The sequence below is a fragment of the Brienomyrus brachyistius genome, chromosome 4 (genome assembly GCF_023856365.1).
Source record: "Brienomyrus brachyistius isolate T26 chromosome 4, BBRACH_0.4, whole genome shotgun sequence".
NCBI classification, from domain to species: domain Eukaryota; kingdom Metazoa; phylum Chordata; class Actinopteri; order Osteoglossiformes; family Mormyridae; genus Brienomyrus; species Brienomyrus brachyistius.
The window spans coordinates 24,351,330-24,372,647 of NC_064536.1; the positions used below are offsets into that span (position 1 = coordinate 24,351,330).

The following is a 21,318-nucleotide window of genomic DNA, read 5'->3' on the forward strand; positions in this document are numbered from 1 at the left end:
TGGGTAGGGCCCCACGTAACTAAAGTTTTCCATGTCTGTGAAATGATGTGGAAAATAGCCTAGTCCGAGTCGAGCATCCCATGCTTAGAAAGGAGTGACTGTCGATGTACCTTTGCTCAAACACGCTGTCCAGGATGAGAATGATTTTATTCCCCTGTGACACCACACGTGGTTCCACGCCTTCCTTCACCATCGCGTTCATCTATCCATCCATCCATCCATTTTCCAAACTGCTTATCCTACTGGGTCGCGGGTGGTCCGGAGCCTATCCCGGAAGCAATGGGCACGAGGCAGGGAACAACCCAGGATGGGGGGCCAGCCCACCGCAGGGCACGCTCACACACCATTCACTCGCACATACACACCAATGGGCAATTTAGCAACTCCAATTAGCCTCAGCATGTTTTTGGACTGTGGGGGGAAACCGGAGTACCCGGAGGAAACCCCACGACGACATGGGGAGAACATGCAAACTCCACACACATGTGACCCAGGCGGAGATTCGAACCCGGGTCTCAGAGGTGTGAGGCAACAGTGCTAACCACTGCACCACCATGCCGCCCCTACCATCGCGTTCAGTACGATGTAATTATTGAATGCCTTTCCATAGTGACTAATGAAACAGACGCCTCTATAGAAGGGCGCCCTGAAATGTCTGAGAAACTGTAGCGCGCAGTCGGGCCCCTCGGCGGTCAATGTCTCATTCTGATCGGAGATGGCGCACATGTAAACCGGGATATGGGTACCCGACCTCTGAGATGTATCAAAGTCAAAAAACACATATTCGGGGACCTTTTTACTGCCCTCACCCCCTTTTGGAGGCCCATTTCCCTTTGTTAGGCTTCTCTCGGGTGGATTTAGATAGCAGAGATGTGGGGTGGATATGTCTGACTCGGCTGTGTGGAGTTTAGCGTCGCAGATATTACATTTTACTGCTGTACACGAGTGCGCTTTTGGGTTCTCGGGACTGAGGTAGTATCTGAGCCCGCAAGCTTTGCATCTTCTGAACTTGTCACAGGGGCTAGCAAGCTCCCCACTAACTGGGCAGACCCTCGGCGTACGGTGGCGCTCAAAGCACGTGTCATTCGAGCATCTGAAATTACACCGCTCACACAGTATCGACGGTGTGCTTTCACCTCTACAATTAGTCTGACAGACGCTGCAGAATTTTTTGCAGCGATGAGAGTGAGGTGAGTCGTACCCTTTGAAACAGTTCGTGCAAACGTAGCCCACCCCTAAGAACCCCTTTACGCTTTTAATGCTGTAATAATGCTGATTGTGTAAAAAGAAATACACCACCCGTCTACTGTCGGTAGGTGTGGGTGTCTCGTAAATTTGGAGATTGTTTGAATAAGGTTGCCGATAATACATCACTGCTTTGCAATCAATGATTTTCTCCATCCATCCATCCATCCATTTTCCAAACCGCTTATCCTATTGGGTCGCGGGGGGTCCGGAGCCTATCCCGGAAGCAATGGGCACGAGGCAGGGATCAACCCAGGATGGGGGGCCAGCCCGTCGCAGGGCACACTCATACACCATTCACTCACACATGCACACCTATGGGCAATTTAGTGACTCCAATTAGCCTCAGCATGTCTTTGGACTGTGGGGGGAAACCGGAGTACCCGGAGGAAACCCCATGACGACATTTACATTTACATTTACAGGATTTGGCAGACGCCCTTAGCCAGAGCGACTTACATAAGTGCTTTGAGAACATGCAAACTCCACACACATGTGACCCAGGCGGAGACTCGAACCTGGGTCCCAGAGGTGTGAGGCAACAGTGCTAACCACTGCACCAACATGCCGCCCCCACCTCAATACTACAACACCGAAATGCTCTGTCAATAACAACAAGTCACCCTATCTGTACCTATCTAACCTAGCAGAGGTAGGATTTTCCACAAAACCCTTAACCGAGAACTGTGCCATTCTCTCTCACACAACCAATCCCAACAAAACCCATCAATCACCTTCAGACAAAGGCAATACCATGCACCCTAACACACTAATGAAATAAATGAATGCACAAAAAAAAGTAAAAGCGTTGTCTTATATCCAGGATGAGCCTCCATTTGTTATGTCCAGGTTTTCATTTGCCCAGGAAGGCTATTGAAAAGATTGAATAATGACAAAATGACAAAATGTCCAAATGAATTTCTACGGTTCTTTCTCCCAAAAGGTGTATGTCATATAGGTTCCAAAAGAAGATACAGGTTGGGCCTGAGGTGACACCAAAGGAAAGAACAGAACAAAACCAAAACACCTCTATTGCTTTGGTTTTAAAATCTTACCAACTCCTTTTACAGCAAAAAGAACAAAAAAACAATACCTAACTAACTACGCTGTACTACCAAAACATAACTTACAAGGAGTGATGTCCGCCTCTATTCTAACGAAACTAACAGCCAATACTGACGAACAGCAAAATGAGCAAACCGAAAGCATCATGGAACGCAAATACAGCTACACCAACCCAACCTGATCAACACGAGCAGAATGAACTGTATATAAACATTGGTTAAATACAACAACAATGAAAAGAAAAAAAGGGGAGAGAGAGAGAGAGAGAGAGAGAGAGAGAGAGCACAATACCGAAACCTGGCTACAAAGTTGTTAGCAAGCAATCATGGAACAAGCCAGAGCCAGCGAAAAGTCATTCCTCTGAGGTACTGCTGACGGAGTCTTTAAATCCAGGAGTGGCGGAAGTGTTAGGGCTGTGTTAAATGTTAGTGTCGCCAATTAACTACACACCTACATTCACACCACCACGGTAATAAGTAGGTGGGATGAGCAGATCTCTTCTCCAATAAACTCGGAATTGTCCACCAATTTGTCGAGACAAGACAACAAAATGCCGGCTCATCAGCTAATAAGGTCCAGATTAACTCTCTAAGGTCTAAGGGTAGGGAACACACTTTCACTGACTGGGGCATGGTCACACATTTCATTCAATATCATAAACTTAATTCATGGCAAATAAATTATTTGTTATGCATTTCTTTTAGCATTTAACTCATCTTAATCTTAGTGTACTTTGTAAATATGTCAGATTTATGTGACGTTTATAATTTGACATCAAAGTATAGACATTGCAAACTGCAGTTTGGAACACTTGCAGAAACATTATGAAAGTACATAGTAAGCAATGGTGGCAGTTTGTTTTGATCCCAGATATCTGATCACCAAAGTCTTGGCTACATGAAGATGATAAAATGGTGTAGTTGCAGCATTCAGTTGAATAAATAAATAAGAAAAACCTAATTCATGTCACTATTTCTGGGCTTCTTTCATTGAATATGTAGCAACTTTCATGTATATGCAAGAGCCATTCACACCTGGGCACATTCACGCCCTTTATGGCGCTGATGGGGATGTATCTGGATTGTGTTTCACCGTTGCGTTTGTTCATCTAATTACCATGTGAATGCGATTTGAATACGCAATAATGCAGCTATTTATAATGCGAATAGCGATCTTCAGGTGAGGTCGGCACTACACCCCCCTGATGCAGGTAAAACAAAGAAAGGTGACATGGTTTACTTTTTTGCCGATTTAACCTAATTTTAAAAACTTTAATACTTCCGACAATTGATGTTTTGAAAAGAAGACAGATTACGGATTTAGTCAGCATTTTATTCTTGTTTCTACAATAAGATTTCAGCGAGTTATGAACTGAAATACACGAGAAAGATATGCGGCATCGCAATGTACTGTATGGCCCACTAGCCCAACTGCTGTGTCCGGAATGGATGAACAGAGCCAGGTCTCTGTGATGAGTAGAGTAGAATGCAACTGTCTTTCACGATGTTGTTGGTTGCAACCTGTAGACTTAGTTCATCTATCTTATTAACAAGTGATCGTGCATTGGTAAGAAAAATACTGGAAAGCGGCAGTTTATGTCGCTGCCTCCGTAGTTGCTCCAGCGCACCTGCCCTGCAGGAACTTTTACTTCCTCTTCCTACGCCGCCTTCGATGCCTCCCAGTGGGGATGGTAATCCACAGAGAGCCAGGGGGTCTGGCGATATCCACCAGAATATTGTGAGAGTAGAGAAACTCAGCTGTAACAGCCCACTCACTGTACAGGGGGTACAAATTAGAGCAACTCACCACAGCTGTGACTTAGAGCTGCGTTAGCAATTAATCAAACTGGTATAGAAATATTTGCATTTTTTTATACCCACTCAGAGCAAGAGGCAGAGGCGATTAAGGACAGCAGTGTGACGCCTCCTGGTACAAAAACTTGCGGCTTTGTGACATGCTGAGATATTATTTTAACTTTCTGCATTCACCAAGGACGCTGTTGCGGGTGATGCTGCGTCTCACACCAGCGACTAAGATCAGCATACGCGTGTTCTCGTTTCTCGAATGTATAAATCATTTAAAATCACACGAATGAAAGAAAAATTCTAGCATCTCCACATATTCTTCCCGCGATTGAGATCGACTGTCAAAAGGACTCACTGTTCCTACCGTGCCCATCTTGAATTATGGCGTTCCACGGCAGGTCTAAGCACGTCCTTCTATCTACTGGGCTGGCCAAATGCTCCGTTGCCAGCCAGCACCGCTACTAGTTGTCCAAACAAAAAAACGTGCAAATGCGGCATCCACTCTCAAACCACGTTCATCCTCGTCGCCATTTATGTAACATATTAAGAGTCAGCCGAGACGCATTTGGGGATGGAAAGAGGTTCAATATTTATTAACTTTTTCAGCTCCGGGTATAACACACACACACTCAACTTACATTTTACATTTACAGTATTTGGCAGACGCCCTTAGCCAGAGTGACTTACATAAGTGCTTCAAGACGCTGCGATGGATTTTTGTGATACTAGCTCAATAAGGACCCAAGCTATGAATACCATCTATCAGAACACTGTTGAGAAAGTGCAACAATTTTTTTTTTTTTGTTTGTACAAACACACACACACACGGAAAAAAGCTGAGTAAGAATACAGAGTACTACTTCAGGTATTTCTGAAAAAGGAATGTTTTGAGTTGTCGCTTGAAGATAGCCAAGGTTTCCGCTGTTCGGACATCAAGGGGGAGTTCATTCCACCAACTAGGTGCCAGGACAGAGAAGAGCCGAGATGTGTGTCGTCCTTGTGCCTTGAGGGGTGGTGGGACCAGTCTAGCAGTGCTGGAGGATCGGAGAGATCGGGGCGCAGTACGGGGTGTGATGAGGTCTTTTAGGTAGGATGGTGCCAAAGCCATTTTTGGCTTTGTATGCGAGCATCAGTGTTTTGAATTTGATGCGGGCGGCTACAGGAAGCCAGTGGAGAGAGTGTAGCAAAGGAGTGGTGTGGGAGAACTTTTTTGGTTGAAAACCAGTCGAGCAGCTGCATTCTGAATCAGTTGGAGGGGACAGATGGCACGCAGTTGCAGTAGTCCAGGCGTGAGATGACGAGGGACTGGACGAGTATCTGGGTAGCCTGAGTGGAAAGAAATGGACGTATCCTCCTGATGTTAAAGAGGAGAAACCGACAAGAGCTTGAAAGACTGGCGATATGTGAGGAAAAGGACAACCGATCATCCATGGTATCCATGGGGAGCAGCATGTGGCTCAGTGGGCTAAGCCTGTGTAATCAGAAGGTCGCAGGTTCAAACCCAGCCTCAGCCTGTGGGTCCTTGAGCAAGGCCCTTAACCCCCAGCTCCCTGGGCGCCGCTACGGGTGGCAGCCCTTCGCAGACAACTTCCTCTATGAAAAAAAGAAGAGGAAGTTGTGGGAGGCGTAAAGACAATTTCCCTACGGGGACAATAAAAGTATCGATTATTATTATTAACTCCAAGGTTGCGAGCAGAACCCGAAGGACGGATCAGGGAGTTGTCAAAGGAGATCGCAAGGTCCTGGAGGGGGGATGAGTCAGCCGGGATGTAAAGCAGTTTGGTTTTACTATTGTTGAGTTTTAGCTGGTGAGTGGTCATCCAAGATGAGATGTCTGCTAAGAGTGAGCTGCTTTGAAGCCAGACTGATTAGGATCCTGGAGGTTGCTCTGAGAGAGATAGAGAGAAAGCTGGTTATAGACTGTACGTTCGAGGATTTTTGAAAGGAAGGAAAGAAGCGATACTGGTCGGTAGTTGCAAGTGTCTGAGGGATTTAGAGTGGGTTTTTTTAAGATGGGAATGACCCTGGCTATTTTGAATGCTGTTGGTACATGACCGGAAGTTATGGAGCCATTAATGATAGTGGTGATGAAGGGGAGAAGGTCTAGAGAGATTGTCTGAAGCAATGCGGAGGGGATTGGATCAAGTGGGCAGGTGGTAGGATTGGAAGATGAGATGACTTTCATGATCTCATCTGCTGTAGGACTGGAAAACTGGGCCAGTGAGGGGGGAGGGAAATCCTTAGTGTGTAGTGTAGTGGATGAGGAGGGAGAGAATGTCTGACAGATTCCGTCAAACTTCTCGGCAAAGAAATTGGCAAAATCTTCAGCGGTCAGGGAGGAGGGAGCAGAAGGTGGTGGAGGGTTGATGAAAAGATGTTATGGAGTTTGTAAGGATCTCGTGAAGATAATTCTAGTTTTTGTTTGTAAAAGGTAGTTTTAGCTGCAGTCACGTCTGAAGAGAATTTGGATAGCAGAGTACGGTAGGAAGACAAATCTGTAAGCTTAGATTTCTTCCACGTCCTCTCTGCTACCCGCAATTCTCTTCGGTTGGTGTGTAATGCAGCTGAAAGCCAAGGAGCAGGGCAAGTTTTCCTGGGTTTGGAAGACAGCGGGCAGAGTTTGTCCAAGGATGTGGAAAGTGAGGAGATGAGAGTATCAGTTGCAGATTCCAGTGCCAAGGAGGAAAAGGAGTCAAGGTCAGGAAGGTAAGACAGGGTGCAGGAAGCAACAGAAGAAGGGGAGACAGAGTGGAGGTTTGGTCGAGTGGGCAAGAAATGTTGAAAACCGGGATTGGGCAAGACAGGTAGGGCAATGGTAAAGGATACAAAGTGGTGATCAGAAATGTGTAGAGGAGCAGAAGTGATGTCAGTAGCTGGAGAGGGATGGCTGAAAACCAGGTCGAGGACGTTACCTCCTTTGTGTGTGGGAGAGCAGTTGTTGGATGTTAGAGAGAAGGAGTCGAGAAAAGGGAGAAGACCAGAAGAAAGGAACTTGTCATGGGGGAGGTTGAAGTCACCAAGGAGAATGAGGGAGGTGTCGTCAGTGGGGAAGAGACTGAGGAGAGTATCGAGTTCCTCTAGTAAGTAGCCTAGGGGGCCAGGAGGGCGGTAGACAACAATGATCAAAATATTGAATGGAGAGGAAACAGCAACTCAATGGAATTCAAAGGATGAAATGTTGAGATGGGGCAGAGAGAGGGGTGAGTAGCACCAGTTCCAAGATAGCAACATACCTGTGCCACCACTCCTGTCAATCTGACGAGTAGAGTGAGAGAAAGCATAAGCGGAGGAGAGAGCTGCCTGGGTAGTCGAGTTGTCAGAGGATATCCAGGTCTCAGTCAGAGCCAGAAAGTCAAGAGAGTGGTTTGAAGCAAGGGCGGAAATGAAATCAGCCTTCTTTACAGCAGACTGGCAATTCCAGAGACCACCTAACACACTTCGCTGGGACTAGGGTGTTATGGGAGGGTAGACAAGATTACTGGGTGTGCGGCGCCTGGATGTTGGGTGAGATCTTCTAGATCTAAAAGATAAGTGGACTGGGATAGGTCTAAGGCACATGTCTACAGTGACGGTATGAGAGAAAGAGGATTGGATAGAGTAGGAAAGAAAGGATTAGAAGTAGTAGTAACAACTACACTGTTTGCCTTTATCACCTTCAATTTAACCCAGTAAGCCCTGCCCCCTAATTAACACCTTCAGGGAGACCAAAACTACACACAACAACAACAGTTCAGGGAGACCGAAACTACACTTGATTGCCAGAAACTACACACAACAACAGTTTCAACCGAGTCCGAGACAGAAAGTAAACAGAGTCCTACCTTACTAGCAGAGAAGAAATCCAACTTTCCTGTGTTGCTTTCTTCTGCTTCCCTCCATGCTGCCTACAACTATATGCTACTACTGCCCTCTAGTGGTTGAATCCAAGCTACTACAATTCCTAAAAAAGAAAATGTATGCTTGTTTTGATAATTTGGAATAACACACAGTGCGTCATTGATGATCAGACATGTAGTGAAATCAGGAAGCTGTCCACATTAGTCTAAAGTAAAAAATAAGTTACAGTCCAAACAGCAAATCGACTGTGTCCATTTTCGTTGTTTTTAAATATGCTCATTCAAAAAAGGTTTATTTTTATCGGTTTATTTTATAGGAATTTTATCAGGTTAATGTTTTATTGTATGTTAAATAATGACTGTGCATGTTACTCATATGTGGCGTCTCACATCCTGCGACCGACAGGAAATCCGCAGTTACCTCAGGACGGCACATTTTTGCTTGTTCTATTTTGGTAATTTAATCTAATGTGTGTTACTAATGTAATTTACTACGTTTTAACTCTAAATAATATTTTTTTCAATCTTGTCAAATTTTGGATAAAAAAATGGCAACTGATAAATCAGATTAGGAAGCTGCAGAGATCGCGGATTAATCATATGTTACTGTAAATGAACGTATTAATATTTCGTTTATTACATTTATTGGTTACAAATGTTATTCCTTGTTTAACTGCATAAGACGAGTGATGCCTTTTATTGTGAAAGAACGGCTTTTATTTTGAAGGAACATAGAGAAACAAGCTGCCGTAAACCAGTGTCGCAAACCGCACAGTAGCGGGAAAACTCCATGGAAGTAGAAGCAAGGTGTGCTTAGTGATAAAGGAATAGTAATATTACGGTTCATTAAGGTTAATTTCTTAAATACCAGTGATGGTTTTAGCTCCTGGTTGATAAGGAACAAGGTGGGTTTTGAATGTTGATTCGTAAATGTATATGTGTTTAAATAATTCTGTTGTAAGGTGTTCTGCTGAGTAAAACGGACTCCGCTTTTGTCCACTAGAAGGTGCTAAAGAGCACGGATAAATTAAGCATGTTAAAAGGTCATGATTTACAAGCTGCTTTGTTTTATTTGTCATGTAAGGTCACTGACATGATTTACTTTAGTTTATTTCATGATTCAAAGGTGTTTAAAAGCATTGTTAAAATGGTTTAATTGAATATACTTGTAAAAGGTAATCTATGTAGAAAATGTCAACAAAAGGATGTTAGAACTTAAAGGAAAGATAATTCATTTATGTTTTGAATAAGGAAAGGTGTTAAGGGCAACTTGGTATCTGAGTTACTAATAGTGTTTGTTTTCTGTACACTTTATAGATCTTATGGTGAGTTCACAAGGCAAGGTTAAATAAAGGATTGTGAACCATCAGTCTGAGAGACCATCATTTCAACCGGGGACGCTACAGTTACTCAGTTACGCTTTAGGCAGCGCTGAACTGGGACATTAACAGGATAGAACAGGAAGCCTTTATTGTCAGTGTACAGGCAGCAAGTACAATATGTGGACAGAAATATATAAAATGTACATATACAGGGGAGAGGAAAAGCGCCCATCCCCATCAGGATTACATTTCAATCAGAGAGCTGGTTAAAAAGCAGATATTTTACCTTTTTTCCATGGAGAAACAGTGAAATGTGACACTCTGATAAGGTAAAAATGATTCCTGCAGCACACAGTGAGCTATTCCAGCATGCATAGCCACACAGAGGAGTTTGGAGAAATATAAAACCCTGGATAGAGGGGTTCAGTGAATGAGGAGGTGAAGCTGTACAGGAGGGTCAGTCTGTCAGAGGAGATTCTGTAGAAGGACAGAGTACCAGCCGCCCAGTCTAGATACACTCCTACTCTGTGGGAGCCTGGGCACTCTATGGGTATGTCAATTTGTTCATCATTGTGAGAGACAGAGTAACTGTCAGGATCGCAGCACAGCATCCATGACTTGTCATTGTCTCCAAGCCCACAGCTATCACTGTCTCCTTTCCTCCCTATTCCTTTATAAGTCACTCCTATCCAGGCCCCATCTCCACTCCACTCAGCCTCCCAGTAACAGCGACCAGTCAGACTCTCTCTGCACAGAACTTGGGGCCACCAGTCAAATCTCTCTGGATGATCAGGATATGGCTGCTCTGCCCCCCCTGTCATCTTCCTGTTCCCCTCTGACAGAGACAGCGCTCTGTGTGCTGTGTTGGAGTCCAGCGTCAGCTGGCAGAAGTCTGTAGGCAAGAAAAAGAGCAATTAATTTCAACATGAAGTTGATTTTTGCACTCAATCTCAGGCTCGTAACTTTGAATAGGTATAACACAGTAAAGAGAATTTCCCTGATCCAGATCAGAGCATGCGAGTGGAGCGAAGCATGAGCGAGGAGCGGAGCAGGTGAAATTTGGTCGCTCTGTCTCGCTCCAATTTTGCTCCGATACCGCTCACATTACAACTTTGAGGCGTACCCAAATCTACCCAGAATTCATCTGTATGATTATCAAGGCTGTTACACAAATTGGCCGAGATGAAATTCGCAAAGTATTTCACAAAGGAAACTGATAGGTCATACAAGTATACTACTCTTATCAAACGTATAAATGACAATAATGTAGAGCAAGGAACACAATGTGGTGAAACTGTTGCAATGAGTAAATATTCACTTTGGAATCTAAAAAGACACCTTTCTCGGAAACATGAGAGTGTGCAACGCGAACAAGCAAAGGCCAGAGCAAAACGTGAGCAAGTTTTATATGGTTGTACTGTAGCATATGAAGTCTATAAAGTAAATAAAAGTATGAAAGTCTATAAAGTAAATATTGGTAATCAAATAAATTAGTGTTGTCACTCAAAGTAGGTCTGATACGATTTTTTAAATTCACGTAACACTTCCATCCATCCATCCATTTTCCAAACCGCTTATCATACTGGGTCGTGGGGGGTCCAGAGCCTATCCCGGAAGCAATGGGCACGAGGCAGGGAACAACCCAGGATGGTGGGGCCAGCTCATCGCAGGGCACACTCACACACCATTCACTCTCACACGCACACCTATGGGCAATTTAGTAACTCCAATTAGCCTCAGCATGTTGTTGACTGTGGGGGGAAACCAGAGTACCCGGTGGAAACCCCACGACGATATGGGGAGAACATGCAAACTCCACACACATGTGACCCATGCAGAGACTCGAACCCAGGTCCCAGAGGTGTGAGGCAAGAGTGCTAACCACTGCACCACCATGCCGCCCCTACATAACACTTGTCATTGAAATTTTATTTTATAGAGAGAGATGCAGCGGTAGCATCAACAGAAAAAAAATGAGGAATTTAAAATGTGGATGCTTAGCCTGTATATTCTTTATGTTGCTATGCCCACTGATTACTTTATTTTTAAGCCTGTTTTTGTGTAGAATGCCATTGCAAAACCAGCCCGTTGTGTCACGCTCGGAAAGACGGGTGCGCTGAGCGAGCGTGGTTGGGGCGGCTCGAAGAGCAGTAAAAGCAAGTTGCAGGCAAGATGCAGGACGAACAGGGTTTAATGGAGAGATCAGGACAGGAAACAAGGTACAGGCACAGGTATCACGCAACACTTTCAATGACAGACAAGGGGTTAATGCAAAACAGGGACTTAAATACACGGAACAAGGCAGAAAACAAGACACGACTGGGCACGATCAGGAAATCACACGTGAGTAAATAGGGGGCGTGGCACACACGAGGAGCGGACGGGCCGGGCATCACACGTTGTTGCTTACTGTATATGTTGTTTAAAAATAAATGTTTTCTGTTCTGAGTGACAATGTTGCCGTTGCTCATATTTCTTTATGATATAAGGCTTCAGCTAAAGGTGACATTTGTTAGGCATGCAGATTATTTCTCCATCTTTTGGAGCGAGTGTGGAACTGGAGCGAGTGTGGAACTGGAGCGAGTGTGGAACGATTTGACTGGAGTGGGAGGAAATTTTAGTGGAGCAAGGAGCGGTGTTGAGCAAGGCACACATGCACACATGCAGAAGCACACATGCAGAAGCACACATGCGGAACATCATACCAGATGCGTTAGACCCTCTTCAGTTTCCTTATCGGGCTAACAGATCCACAGATGATGCCATCAGCACTGCCATTCACACAGTGCTCTCACACTTAGAGCTAAAGGACAGCTATGCAAGGATTTAATTTACTTTTTACAGTTCTGCATTTAATACGGTCATACCATAAAAATCAACAGATAAACTACTCACTCTCAGCCTACCAAGACGTGTCTGCAGCTGGATCCTAAATTTCCTTACAGGTAGAACACAGTCAGTTCGGATTGGGGGCCACTCCCCAGGGCTGCGTGCTGAGTCCCCTGCTCTATTCCCTCTTTACTTCTGACTGTACGGCATCACAGAACAACACTAGTATCATACAATTTGCTGATGATACAATGCTAACTGGACTGATTACTGGTAGTGATGAGACAGCATATAGGAGAGAGGTGGTGAGTTTAGTGGAGTGGTGTCAGGAGAATAATCTCTCCCTAAATGCTGACAAAACCAAGGAGATGACTGTAGACCCAAGGAAGAAACAAAAACATCACACATTACTGCATATTGGAGAGAGTGAAACAATTTAAATATCTTGGTGTTCACTCGAGTGATGACCTTACTTTGTCTCTCAACATCAATCAGCTGGTGAAGAAGTCTCAACAGGGTCTGTACTTCCTATTGTAAGAAGGCTAAGGAAATTTGGAATGGAAACCAGAATTCTTAAAAACTTCTACAGAAGTACTATTGAGAGTATTCTCACCAGCAACATCACAGTTTGGTGAGAATTGCCCAAACCATTATTGGAACAGCTCTACCATCATTGGAGGACATCTGCCACTCCAGAGTAATCAGGAAAGCCCATAGTATCATTAGAGACAGTAGCTACCCTCAGCACCCACTGTTCACACTACTGCCTTCAGTGTTGCCAACTATTTTCAACGGAAAGTATCTAAAGTCTGCTTGAAAAGTCGTCAAATGTCGCTAGGTGACGTCATGCGTATATTTGCATATTGATTACGTGATTACGTCGTATTTGCATTCTGCGTGTTTTCCCTAATCCTTCCTCACGTGTCCAATATAAAACTGTTATCAATTAAATTACGTTAAATATTTTCTGTCAGACAACACAACGGAACTTATTAACCAGCAGTTACATCCTCTGCAATGAAATAATAAAAAATGAGAAGAAACGGTCAAATTAAATACTTTTATTTCAAGCAAAGGAGAAGCAGGTCCGTGGCAACACCGTTTGCACATGCGCAGCTTATTCACATGTATGTCAGCTGCCGTGCGGTCACGGGAATATGCTGCTCCTTTCAGCCGGAGCTAGCGCTCACTGATCAGAGCAGACACAGGGAGATGAGTAACTGTACCGGGAAAGCAAGACCTCGTGTTGGCAACACTGTATATATCCCTAATACCATTATTTGTGTTACGGGCCGTAAGCAAAATACGTGCCATAAGTGGTACGGGAGGATTCCTACAGGTTCTCCGAACGCCCTGCCACTCGCCCATTCGTCAGCTGTCCCATCAACTCACGCCCCCGATCTGCAGCACCGTTTCCTGCTTCCAGTCCTCTGCCCAGAAAGGCCCACGGATCGTGTTTTCGGGAGTTTTGTAGCTCTTTGCTTATTGCTATCTCTCGCTGTTGTGGTTTTGCTTGCTGGATGTGCCTTACTGTGTACGATTGTTTTTATTTCTTGGATTCCGACTTTCGCCTTGCCCTTTCTGATACTGTCGCCTTGATTGTTTGCTCTCCTGGTTTTGATCTCACCACCTGTGTACCGACTACGCTTTTGCTTTCCCCTACGGTTTGCTGTGTGTATATTCTGGTGCGTACAGATTGACTGCAATTTTAGTTCGTGATGTGTATTGTTCATTTTGGTTAAGGAGGTAGGAATTAGTATTGTTTATCTTAGTTTTTGTTCACTTACGAGTAGCTCAGATTGGGGTTTCGTTCGGTAGATGTGATTTGTTTATTGTTTTGGCCGCTGTCACTCCCGAAGTCTGTTGCACCTAGTGCTTGTGAACATGTCTGTGAAAAATATAAAAACGATAAAAAAAAGACTCCCGTTGTGTCCCGTGTTCCCTTTCCTCAGCCCCCGGTTGTCCTGTTTTTCCCTATTCTTTTCCTTTCTGCTATGCTCCAACCCTAGACTGGAGCGTAACATTGGTTTTATCCTTTGAACATATTTGAGAATTTCAGGTTAAACATTTAACAAAGTACAATAACAAATAAAAATATTACAAATATTTATTTTTATTTTAATATTCAGAGGAGGCCGGGTAGCATTATAGACTATGCACTTTGAAATGATTTTATTTTTTCGCTAATGGCACTACTGAATTTACAGTACTCAGTTTCTGGGTAAATAAACACGTATTTGTGTTTCAAATGAGAGTGAAATATGTGTATTTGTGTACTGCACAGTAAAACCTTAATACCATTTCTTAACATTGGTTTAATTTCATCTTGGTGAATATGACTTACAGAATCGAAAGGAAACTTTAAACATTGTACTTTGCACTTTTAATTTTAGTTGACTAAATCAATTGTAGTTTAGTTGACTATAATCTTACGATATTTTGTCGACTAAAACTAGACTAAAATAAAATGACTAAATTATGACAAACTAAATTACATTTTAGTCAAAAAAACGGAATAAAACTACATAAAGGTTTGCTGTCAAAACTAACTGCTAAGTGCAGACAGGAGACGGTCAGTGTCAGCCAGTTTGAGGGAGACTATGGGTGCCGACTTAGGACATACTAGCGAATCTCAAAAAAGTTATACTCAGTGCATGCACAAACACGATATCCATGAAGGTTTTTTTTTTGTTAAAATTACCAATTTAAATTAAGAAAAATCATCTTTAGATGCCCCACCCCCCCACTTGCAATACGCTTTGGATCCACTGCTGTAGCTACAGCCCACACTAGGCAGTGACCAGTAGCCCCAGTGTCAGCCATTCCTGTTCTGACTGACTTCAGGGGGAACAAAGTGCATCAAAGCCCACAGCTACTCTATCTAATCTGACTGCAGTTGTGTGTCACCTACAGACTGGGTCAGACAATGTGTTTAATACATTAATCTTAACTTTACTGAGTATCAGGTCTTTGGCTGGCAAATCACTATACGTTGCACTTTTCCACCCCCTAGATCGGTAGGTTGGCAACCTTTTTAAAGCACAGAGCCATTTTATCCTGAATGTCTGACCGAAGAATTACAAAGAGCTGCTGGGTAGAGAAGGGGGTTTGAGATACGACTTTTTAATGGTATAGAGGTATACATGCATTTAAGGCAAAAACAAAACTAGACGTATTTACAAAAAAGAAAGACAGGCAGTTTTTTTTGGGGGGGGGGGGCATGTCAGTTGTAAATCACTCGAACATGCAAGAGCGCAAAGGTGACTAATATTACCACTATGTTCAGCTCTGTAGTGATAGTATTCACCCTCACACCCCCTCTCTTGAGTAAAGAATGGGGGTGTGTCTAACAAACACTAAAAAATTTGATCATATTACACCGGTCTTATCCTCTCTTCATTGGCTGCCAGTTAAGTCTCGAATTGACTATAAAATACTGCTATTAACTTATAAAGCACTAAATGGCCTTGCACCAGAATACCTTAGTGAACTGCTGACCACATACAACCCTCCACGCTTGCTTCGCTCTCAAGCCATGGGATATCTGTTAGTGCCTAGGGTAGAAAGAGCTACGGCAGGCTGCAGAGCTTTCTCCTACAAAGCTCCTCAGCTGTGGAATGGTCTTCCACCGGATGTGCGGGTTTCAGGTTCACTCTCAATATTCAAGTCCAGACTAAAAACACACCTGTTTAGTTTAGCGTATAGGGACACTAGTTCTAGCCCTAGCTAACTCTTCACTCCCAGTCAGACCTGTAGTGTGAGGTGTAGAGCTGGGTGGGGATCGGTGCCATTGGCTTTGGATGAACTGGATTGTCAGTGCTGTCACTCTAGCTTTGCAATCTCTTGTGGAACTGGAGTGCTGACATTTCAGGGACTCCCCATGCCGGCATTCCCACTTGCCTCTCCCTCCTACTGATGCTGCCATAGCCATATCTGCCGGAGCTTGCAGATTGCACTTCATATTGTACTCACCTAGCTTTTAGCACTGCCAATAGCCTCCTCTACTATGCCTAATTGTACATTTTATTTCCCCTACTCCTCCTGGGGGGTGATGCCTGGAGACCTCAATCTATCAAGATATCCAGCACACCCGACCACCACCAGTGACGTCCCTGCATCCAGCTCGCCGTTCTGATCTTCCATGTATGACCCGCTGCCTTACCTCTGGTTGCCTGGCAATTGGAAGAAGACTCGGCTTCGGCATTGGCTTATCTTCCTTGCTCTCCTCTCTCTATTTGACTATCCCTGCCGGCCCCTGGAGGATGGGCTTCCCCTTTGAGTCTGGTCCCTCTCAAGGTTTCTTCCTTCTAGGGAGTTTTTCCTTGCCACTGTCGCCTATGGCTTACTCACTGGGGGCTTTGGGTGAGGATACTGTAAAGCGCTTTGAGACAATGTAATGTTGTGATAATGCGCTATATAAAAATAAATTTGTTGTTGTTGTTGTTGTAAAGTTCCTTTGACTCTGCAGTTGTCTGCAGTTGCCCTTCACTCTGCACTTCACTACTGTAACTGCTGACCGAGCAGCGCAAAATGTCCTCACCACTCTGAACTCAGCTGCTATAATATGTAAGTCAAAGAGGATATGCCAGTTTTTTACAAAGACTTGGGAACGAATGGTGATGATTTACTACAAAAAGTAGTCAAGGTCGCTGACCCCTGACCTAGACTGGTCAACCTTGTCAGAAATTGTTCAACAGCTTAGGCCTACAGCTAGCTGCCTTGATACTCAATCTGCAAGTTCCTTTGATGTTGATATTTTTAATCATCAGATGTGCTACAAATAGTCAATAGTTCAGTCAAGTATGATTGGATCTCAGTGCTGCCTTCAGCCCGGTTTACCATAAGATAATATTACATAATAGCATAAGAGCACATTACATCGGTCTTTAAATCACTGCACTGGCTTCCTGAGCATCACAGGATTCGTTGTAAAATATTACTCCTTTGTGCAAAGTACTAATTGGTCTCAGACATAAATACATTTCTGATTTCCTTTAATGTTACGCAGCATGCAGACCCCTGAGGGCATCTGGGAAAGGTTTACTCAGTGTCCCAGAATCAAGACCAAGCAGGGTGAAGCGGCTTTTAGTCTCTATGCTCCCTGTCTGTGGAACAAGCTTCCTGAAGACCTGAGGTCGGCTAACACTGTCAGCTCATTATAATCAGGGCTTAAAGTGTTACTGTTTGCTGCTGCTTATCAATGTATTAAATCTGTAATAGTTTAGTCATACGCTGCCTCTACAAAATAACTTCTTTTTAGTTAACTATTTATTTGTTTGTTTAGCTTTTAGGCTTTTTTTAAAATGTCTTTTAAATTAACAGTGAACGTGTTTGCAAGTCCCACCTCAAGTATGAAATACCAAAAAAGTACCTCAGCTACTTTGGCTACAGGAACTTTTGGTACTGGTCCGTAGCTGGAAGGCAATGGAAAAGGTAAAGTACAAAATGTACCATTCCTGGTGCTGTGGGAAAGCCCCTGAATGAACTTGCCTTGCAATTGGATCCAAAGGCTACTGACATAAACAGCTCATGTAAATGTGAAAGGCCAGGAGACAGCAGGAGAGAGAAAGAGAAGCTTCCCTAGCAGAAGAAGATGAAACACAATAAAACACACTCCACCTCATACAGGGAGAGAGAAGTGTGTGTGTGAACAGACTCACATTGTAGGAATTCTGCTCTGGTCCTGGGCACTAATACTGGTAGGATGGTGTCTTTGGTAACTAGAAGGAAAGAGAGAGAAACAGGGATGTGATTAAAACAATTTACTTGTGGGAGATGGACGTCACTCACTGTGGAGACACCAGCAGTAGGGTATTATCATTATGAGGGACAATAACAGTCATTTTAACAAACTGAAAATCATTCTAAGTTCCACAAAATACAGATTTTTGGATAAAATAATGTAGAAGAAACATGATTCCTTTGATCTGGGTTTTGGAGCCTGTAGAATGTGGAGCTAAATCTTCAGTTTTCACAAAGATTTAGTCTTATTGGAAACAGAAACTTACTTGGTCAAACAAACATGAGGCTGACTGCACTGCATACTCTCTCTGCATGGTCTATATTAACATGAACAGAAGGCAAAATGTATTTTTTATATTTTAATATATTTTAAAATATTTTTTATATATTAACCTGTGTGATGGATCTCTGCCATTTTCTTTTCAGAAACATTTTCCAGTTGATCCTTCAGCTCAGAAACCACCTTCCTCATGTTCTCAAAAGAGCAGCGTGGATAGACAGAGATTCTGGGTCCAAATCCAGCTTCGGGGACAACAGGAAGACTCTGGCACCTCTACAGACACACAGTCTGATTAAACAGCTTCATAATAACAAATGTGTATTGTAATGGAATGAGCAGGACCATTAACATCTGACAAATGACAGACTGGTTGAAATACAAATGAGAACATGCATCCATTTGAATACTCTGGCTTTCTTATTGCCAAAGTAGCTGTTCTGTTACCTGGAGGAAATGGATGTGATCCTCTGTGTGTGAAAGCTGCTCCAGCTCAGAGTGTCTCCTCTTCATTTCATCGATCTCCTGCTTCAGTCTCTCTATGTCTCTTTCAGCCTGACTCACTACAGCCTTCTCCTGATCTCTGATCAGCTTTGTCAGCTCAAAGCATCTTCTCTCAATGGAGTGGATCATCTCGGTGAAGATCCTCTCGCTGTCCTCCACTGCTGACTGTGCTGAGCTCTGTTGGTGACACAGGGAGCAGAGGACGGTAAATTACAATTGGTCCCTGTTGAGACTCCAGAAAGCCTCATTGTACAATAGAGATATGAGCTGACAGGAGGTATAAAAACAGCACAGGGCTGGGGTTTGGAGCGTCACCATGCTGGATGCCTCAGGTACTGAAACCCAGCCAGCACTGATTGGAAATGATCACTCATTAAGCTCATACACTGTCAACTGCAGGGATTTGGCAGAGACTTCTTTTTTTCAAATGAACATTAAAATGGTATTGTAGCGGTTCACTTGAGAAAGAGCCACTAATGACACATTCGCACACAAGTTAGGCTCTTTGAACCAGTAACAGAACTGGCCTGGTTTTATTGCTTGTTTTTACCAGCCTTTAAAAAGGCCAACCTGTTACCAGTGCGTCCCCTAAAGGCTAGGATGCACACAAGCATAAACCCGTGAGTGAGGCATCATGATAGAGGCCAGACTCACCCAGTTATCATTTGCCATACCCGTTACACCCATGGTGAGTCTGGACATCCATCATGAGCTCGCTCATCCAAACACAACACAATACAAAGAACATGTGCAGCTTGCTCTTTTACCTGCAAACCCAGAACATGCACACATAATGAGCAAAACTCAAGCATAATCCCTGTTCTCATGATGTACCTCCCACAACAGCCAATGAGAGCTCCCACAGAACCATTACAGTATTTTTAATAAATAGATAAATAAATAGGATAACTCCTATAACCCCAGGTTAGTTAAATCCTGTTTGTGAGCATGAGCCTGGATCGCTTACAGGAACCACGCCCCCCAGCCCAATGTATCTTGCCTGAATTCTGACAGCTGCCTCCTTTTAGTCCTGGTTACTGGTAGTATAAAACTGGGTTAACCAGGTAAACTGGGTAAATTGGTTTTATCGAATGTTTTTGTCTTATCATGCTAGACTACTGAGCGTTTGTCTGCCCCGGTTCTCCCTGGTTCTGTGAGGTTCCTCCTGTGACTCTTTGTCTGCCTGATCTCATAGACCCTCCCACCCAAGTGACTGCTGATCCCGACCCCCATCTAGCTGAGCCTGAGTGTCTCCCCTTCACCGTGTCCCCATGAGTGTTCCCCTTTTCCCTCACTCCCCTGGGTAGATTAACCCGCTTTCCCATCTCTGTTAGCAACCCCGACTTTGACTCCCATACTGTGATTTGACTCTTTGACTGCTCCCTGTCTGGGTGCCCTGTTTCTGTTCTGTCTAGTGACACTGTTATCTGGCACCTTTGTCCCACCAAACCTCTGACCCAGAATAACCCACAGTGACCTTAGTGTGATTAATCCACACAACTCTATAAATCTGTTGACTCTGGGGAGGAGTCGACATTCAAGATGATCACAAGCCAGCTGTTATCTTCTCTTCAGGTTCATACTCACTCTGAATGAGCCCACAGCCTCTCTCAGCTCCTGCAGCTCCTTCTCTCTCATCTGAATTCTCTGCTGAAATTCCTTCTGTGTTTCTCCCATTTGTTTCTACAGACGGGAAACAAGATCACAAAACAAGTTTGTTTCATTATCTGAGATAAAATGCCTTAATCATCCAGTCCAGGGTGAACCCCAGCCTTGTGCCATATGCTCTCTGGGAGCCTGACCAGAATAAGCGGTTAGGGGATGGATGTGGAGATTAAGATTTTAATGGTACTACTACTCTTACCGATATTGCTTATCAGTCAGGTACTTTACCAGTAATCTTATCGGTACTTTTTGTGAGAGAGAAAAAAAACAAATTGAGAGCAGGAGAACATTGCTTTATTTTCTTATACGTACTGTATATTAATTAAACGTCTTGAGTTACAAACTGCAGGAACATTGTTTTGAAAGTCACTACTATTATAGATTATAATTAGATGTGCACCGATCTTTATGTAACTAGGTGGAACCAGTATCGGCCATATGTGACAATCCACGTCCGATACTTATTTAGTTTTTTTGCAGTCTGTAAAAACATAGTTCCTATTTCTTGTTAGCTTTCTGGAGTTGGATAAGAAAATGTTTTTAATGTGTGATACTACCCATATAGCATCATATTATTGTGTCAGCGTTGGATTATAGTTAAATGCATTGAATTATGGTCAGTGTTAATTTATCAACATTGAAACTGACTTGATTTTTGGTCAGATTTTCAATATTGAAAAATTGATGGTGGCAAAACCTTGATTCAATGTTGATATAAAGTGAAAGATTGAAGATCCACGTTGTTTCAACCTTGTCTGATATGGAATCAGTGTCATTTCAACTTATATGTGCTGTCTGGGTAATATGCTCAAAAAATACATTAGGCGTATGTTGTGATTTGGTCCAGGCTGCTAATGTACATAACATACGTGACGTAACAGAAAAACTACGAGCTCCAGGCTGCCAGTCAAAAACTGCATTTCTCCGTATGCTTGTGATGAACTTTCGCTAGATTTTTAGATGGATTGCTTGGGTTACCTTTCATGCAAATAACTTGTTGCACTTGTGGCAACAAGCATTGTCAACAT

At 43.5% G+C, this 21,318-nt stretch overlaps 2 protein-coding genes and 1 long non-coding RNA gene across 4 annotated transcripts in view; 2 read left to right on the forward strand and 1 right to left on the reverse strand.

The window, feature by feature from the left end:
* LOC125740156 (tripartite motif-containing protein 16-like) overlaps positions 1-21,318 on the forward strand; it is a 130,608-nt gene that overhangs the window by 77,811 nt on the left and 31,479 nt on the right. The window lies entirely within an intron of this gene.
* Positions 5,015-21,318, reverse strand: part of LOC125740159 (tripartite motif-containing protein 16-like) — a 112,626-nt gene continuing 96,322 nt past the window's right edge. Inside the window, exons 2-8 of one of the 2 annotated variants that reach the window (XR_007397458.1) lie at positions 20,213-20,308; positions 18,569-18,802; positions 18,238-18,397; positions 17,763-17,822; positions 9,560-10,165; positions 7,937-8,055; positions 5,015-6,003 (exon numbers count right to left, since the gene is read on the reverse strand). Coding sequence is in view for 1 of the 2 variants with exons in the window: in XM_049011009.1 (XP_048866966.1) it covers positions 9,633-10,165; positions 17,763-17,822; positions 18,238-18,397; positions 18,569-18,802; positions 20,213-20,308 (1,083 nt within the window). In the remaining variant the exon portion in view is untranslated. Of the gene's footprint in view, positions 6,004-7,936; positions 8,056-9,125; positions 10,166-17,762; positions 17,823-18,237; positions 18,398-18,568; positions 18,803-20,212; positions 20,309-21,318 lie in introns of those variants that run through there. The other variant, XM_049011009.1, reaches the window with a different exon arrangement.
* Positions 15,454-17,611, forward strand: LOC125740167 (uncharacterized). Its single transcript, XR_007397461.1, has 3 exons — positions 15,454-16,668; positions 17,111-17,236; positions 17,425-17,611. It is a non-coding gene; the product is annotated as an uncharacterized LOC125740167 (long non-coding RNA).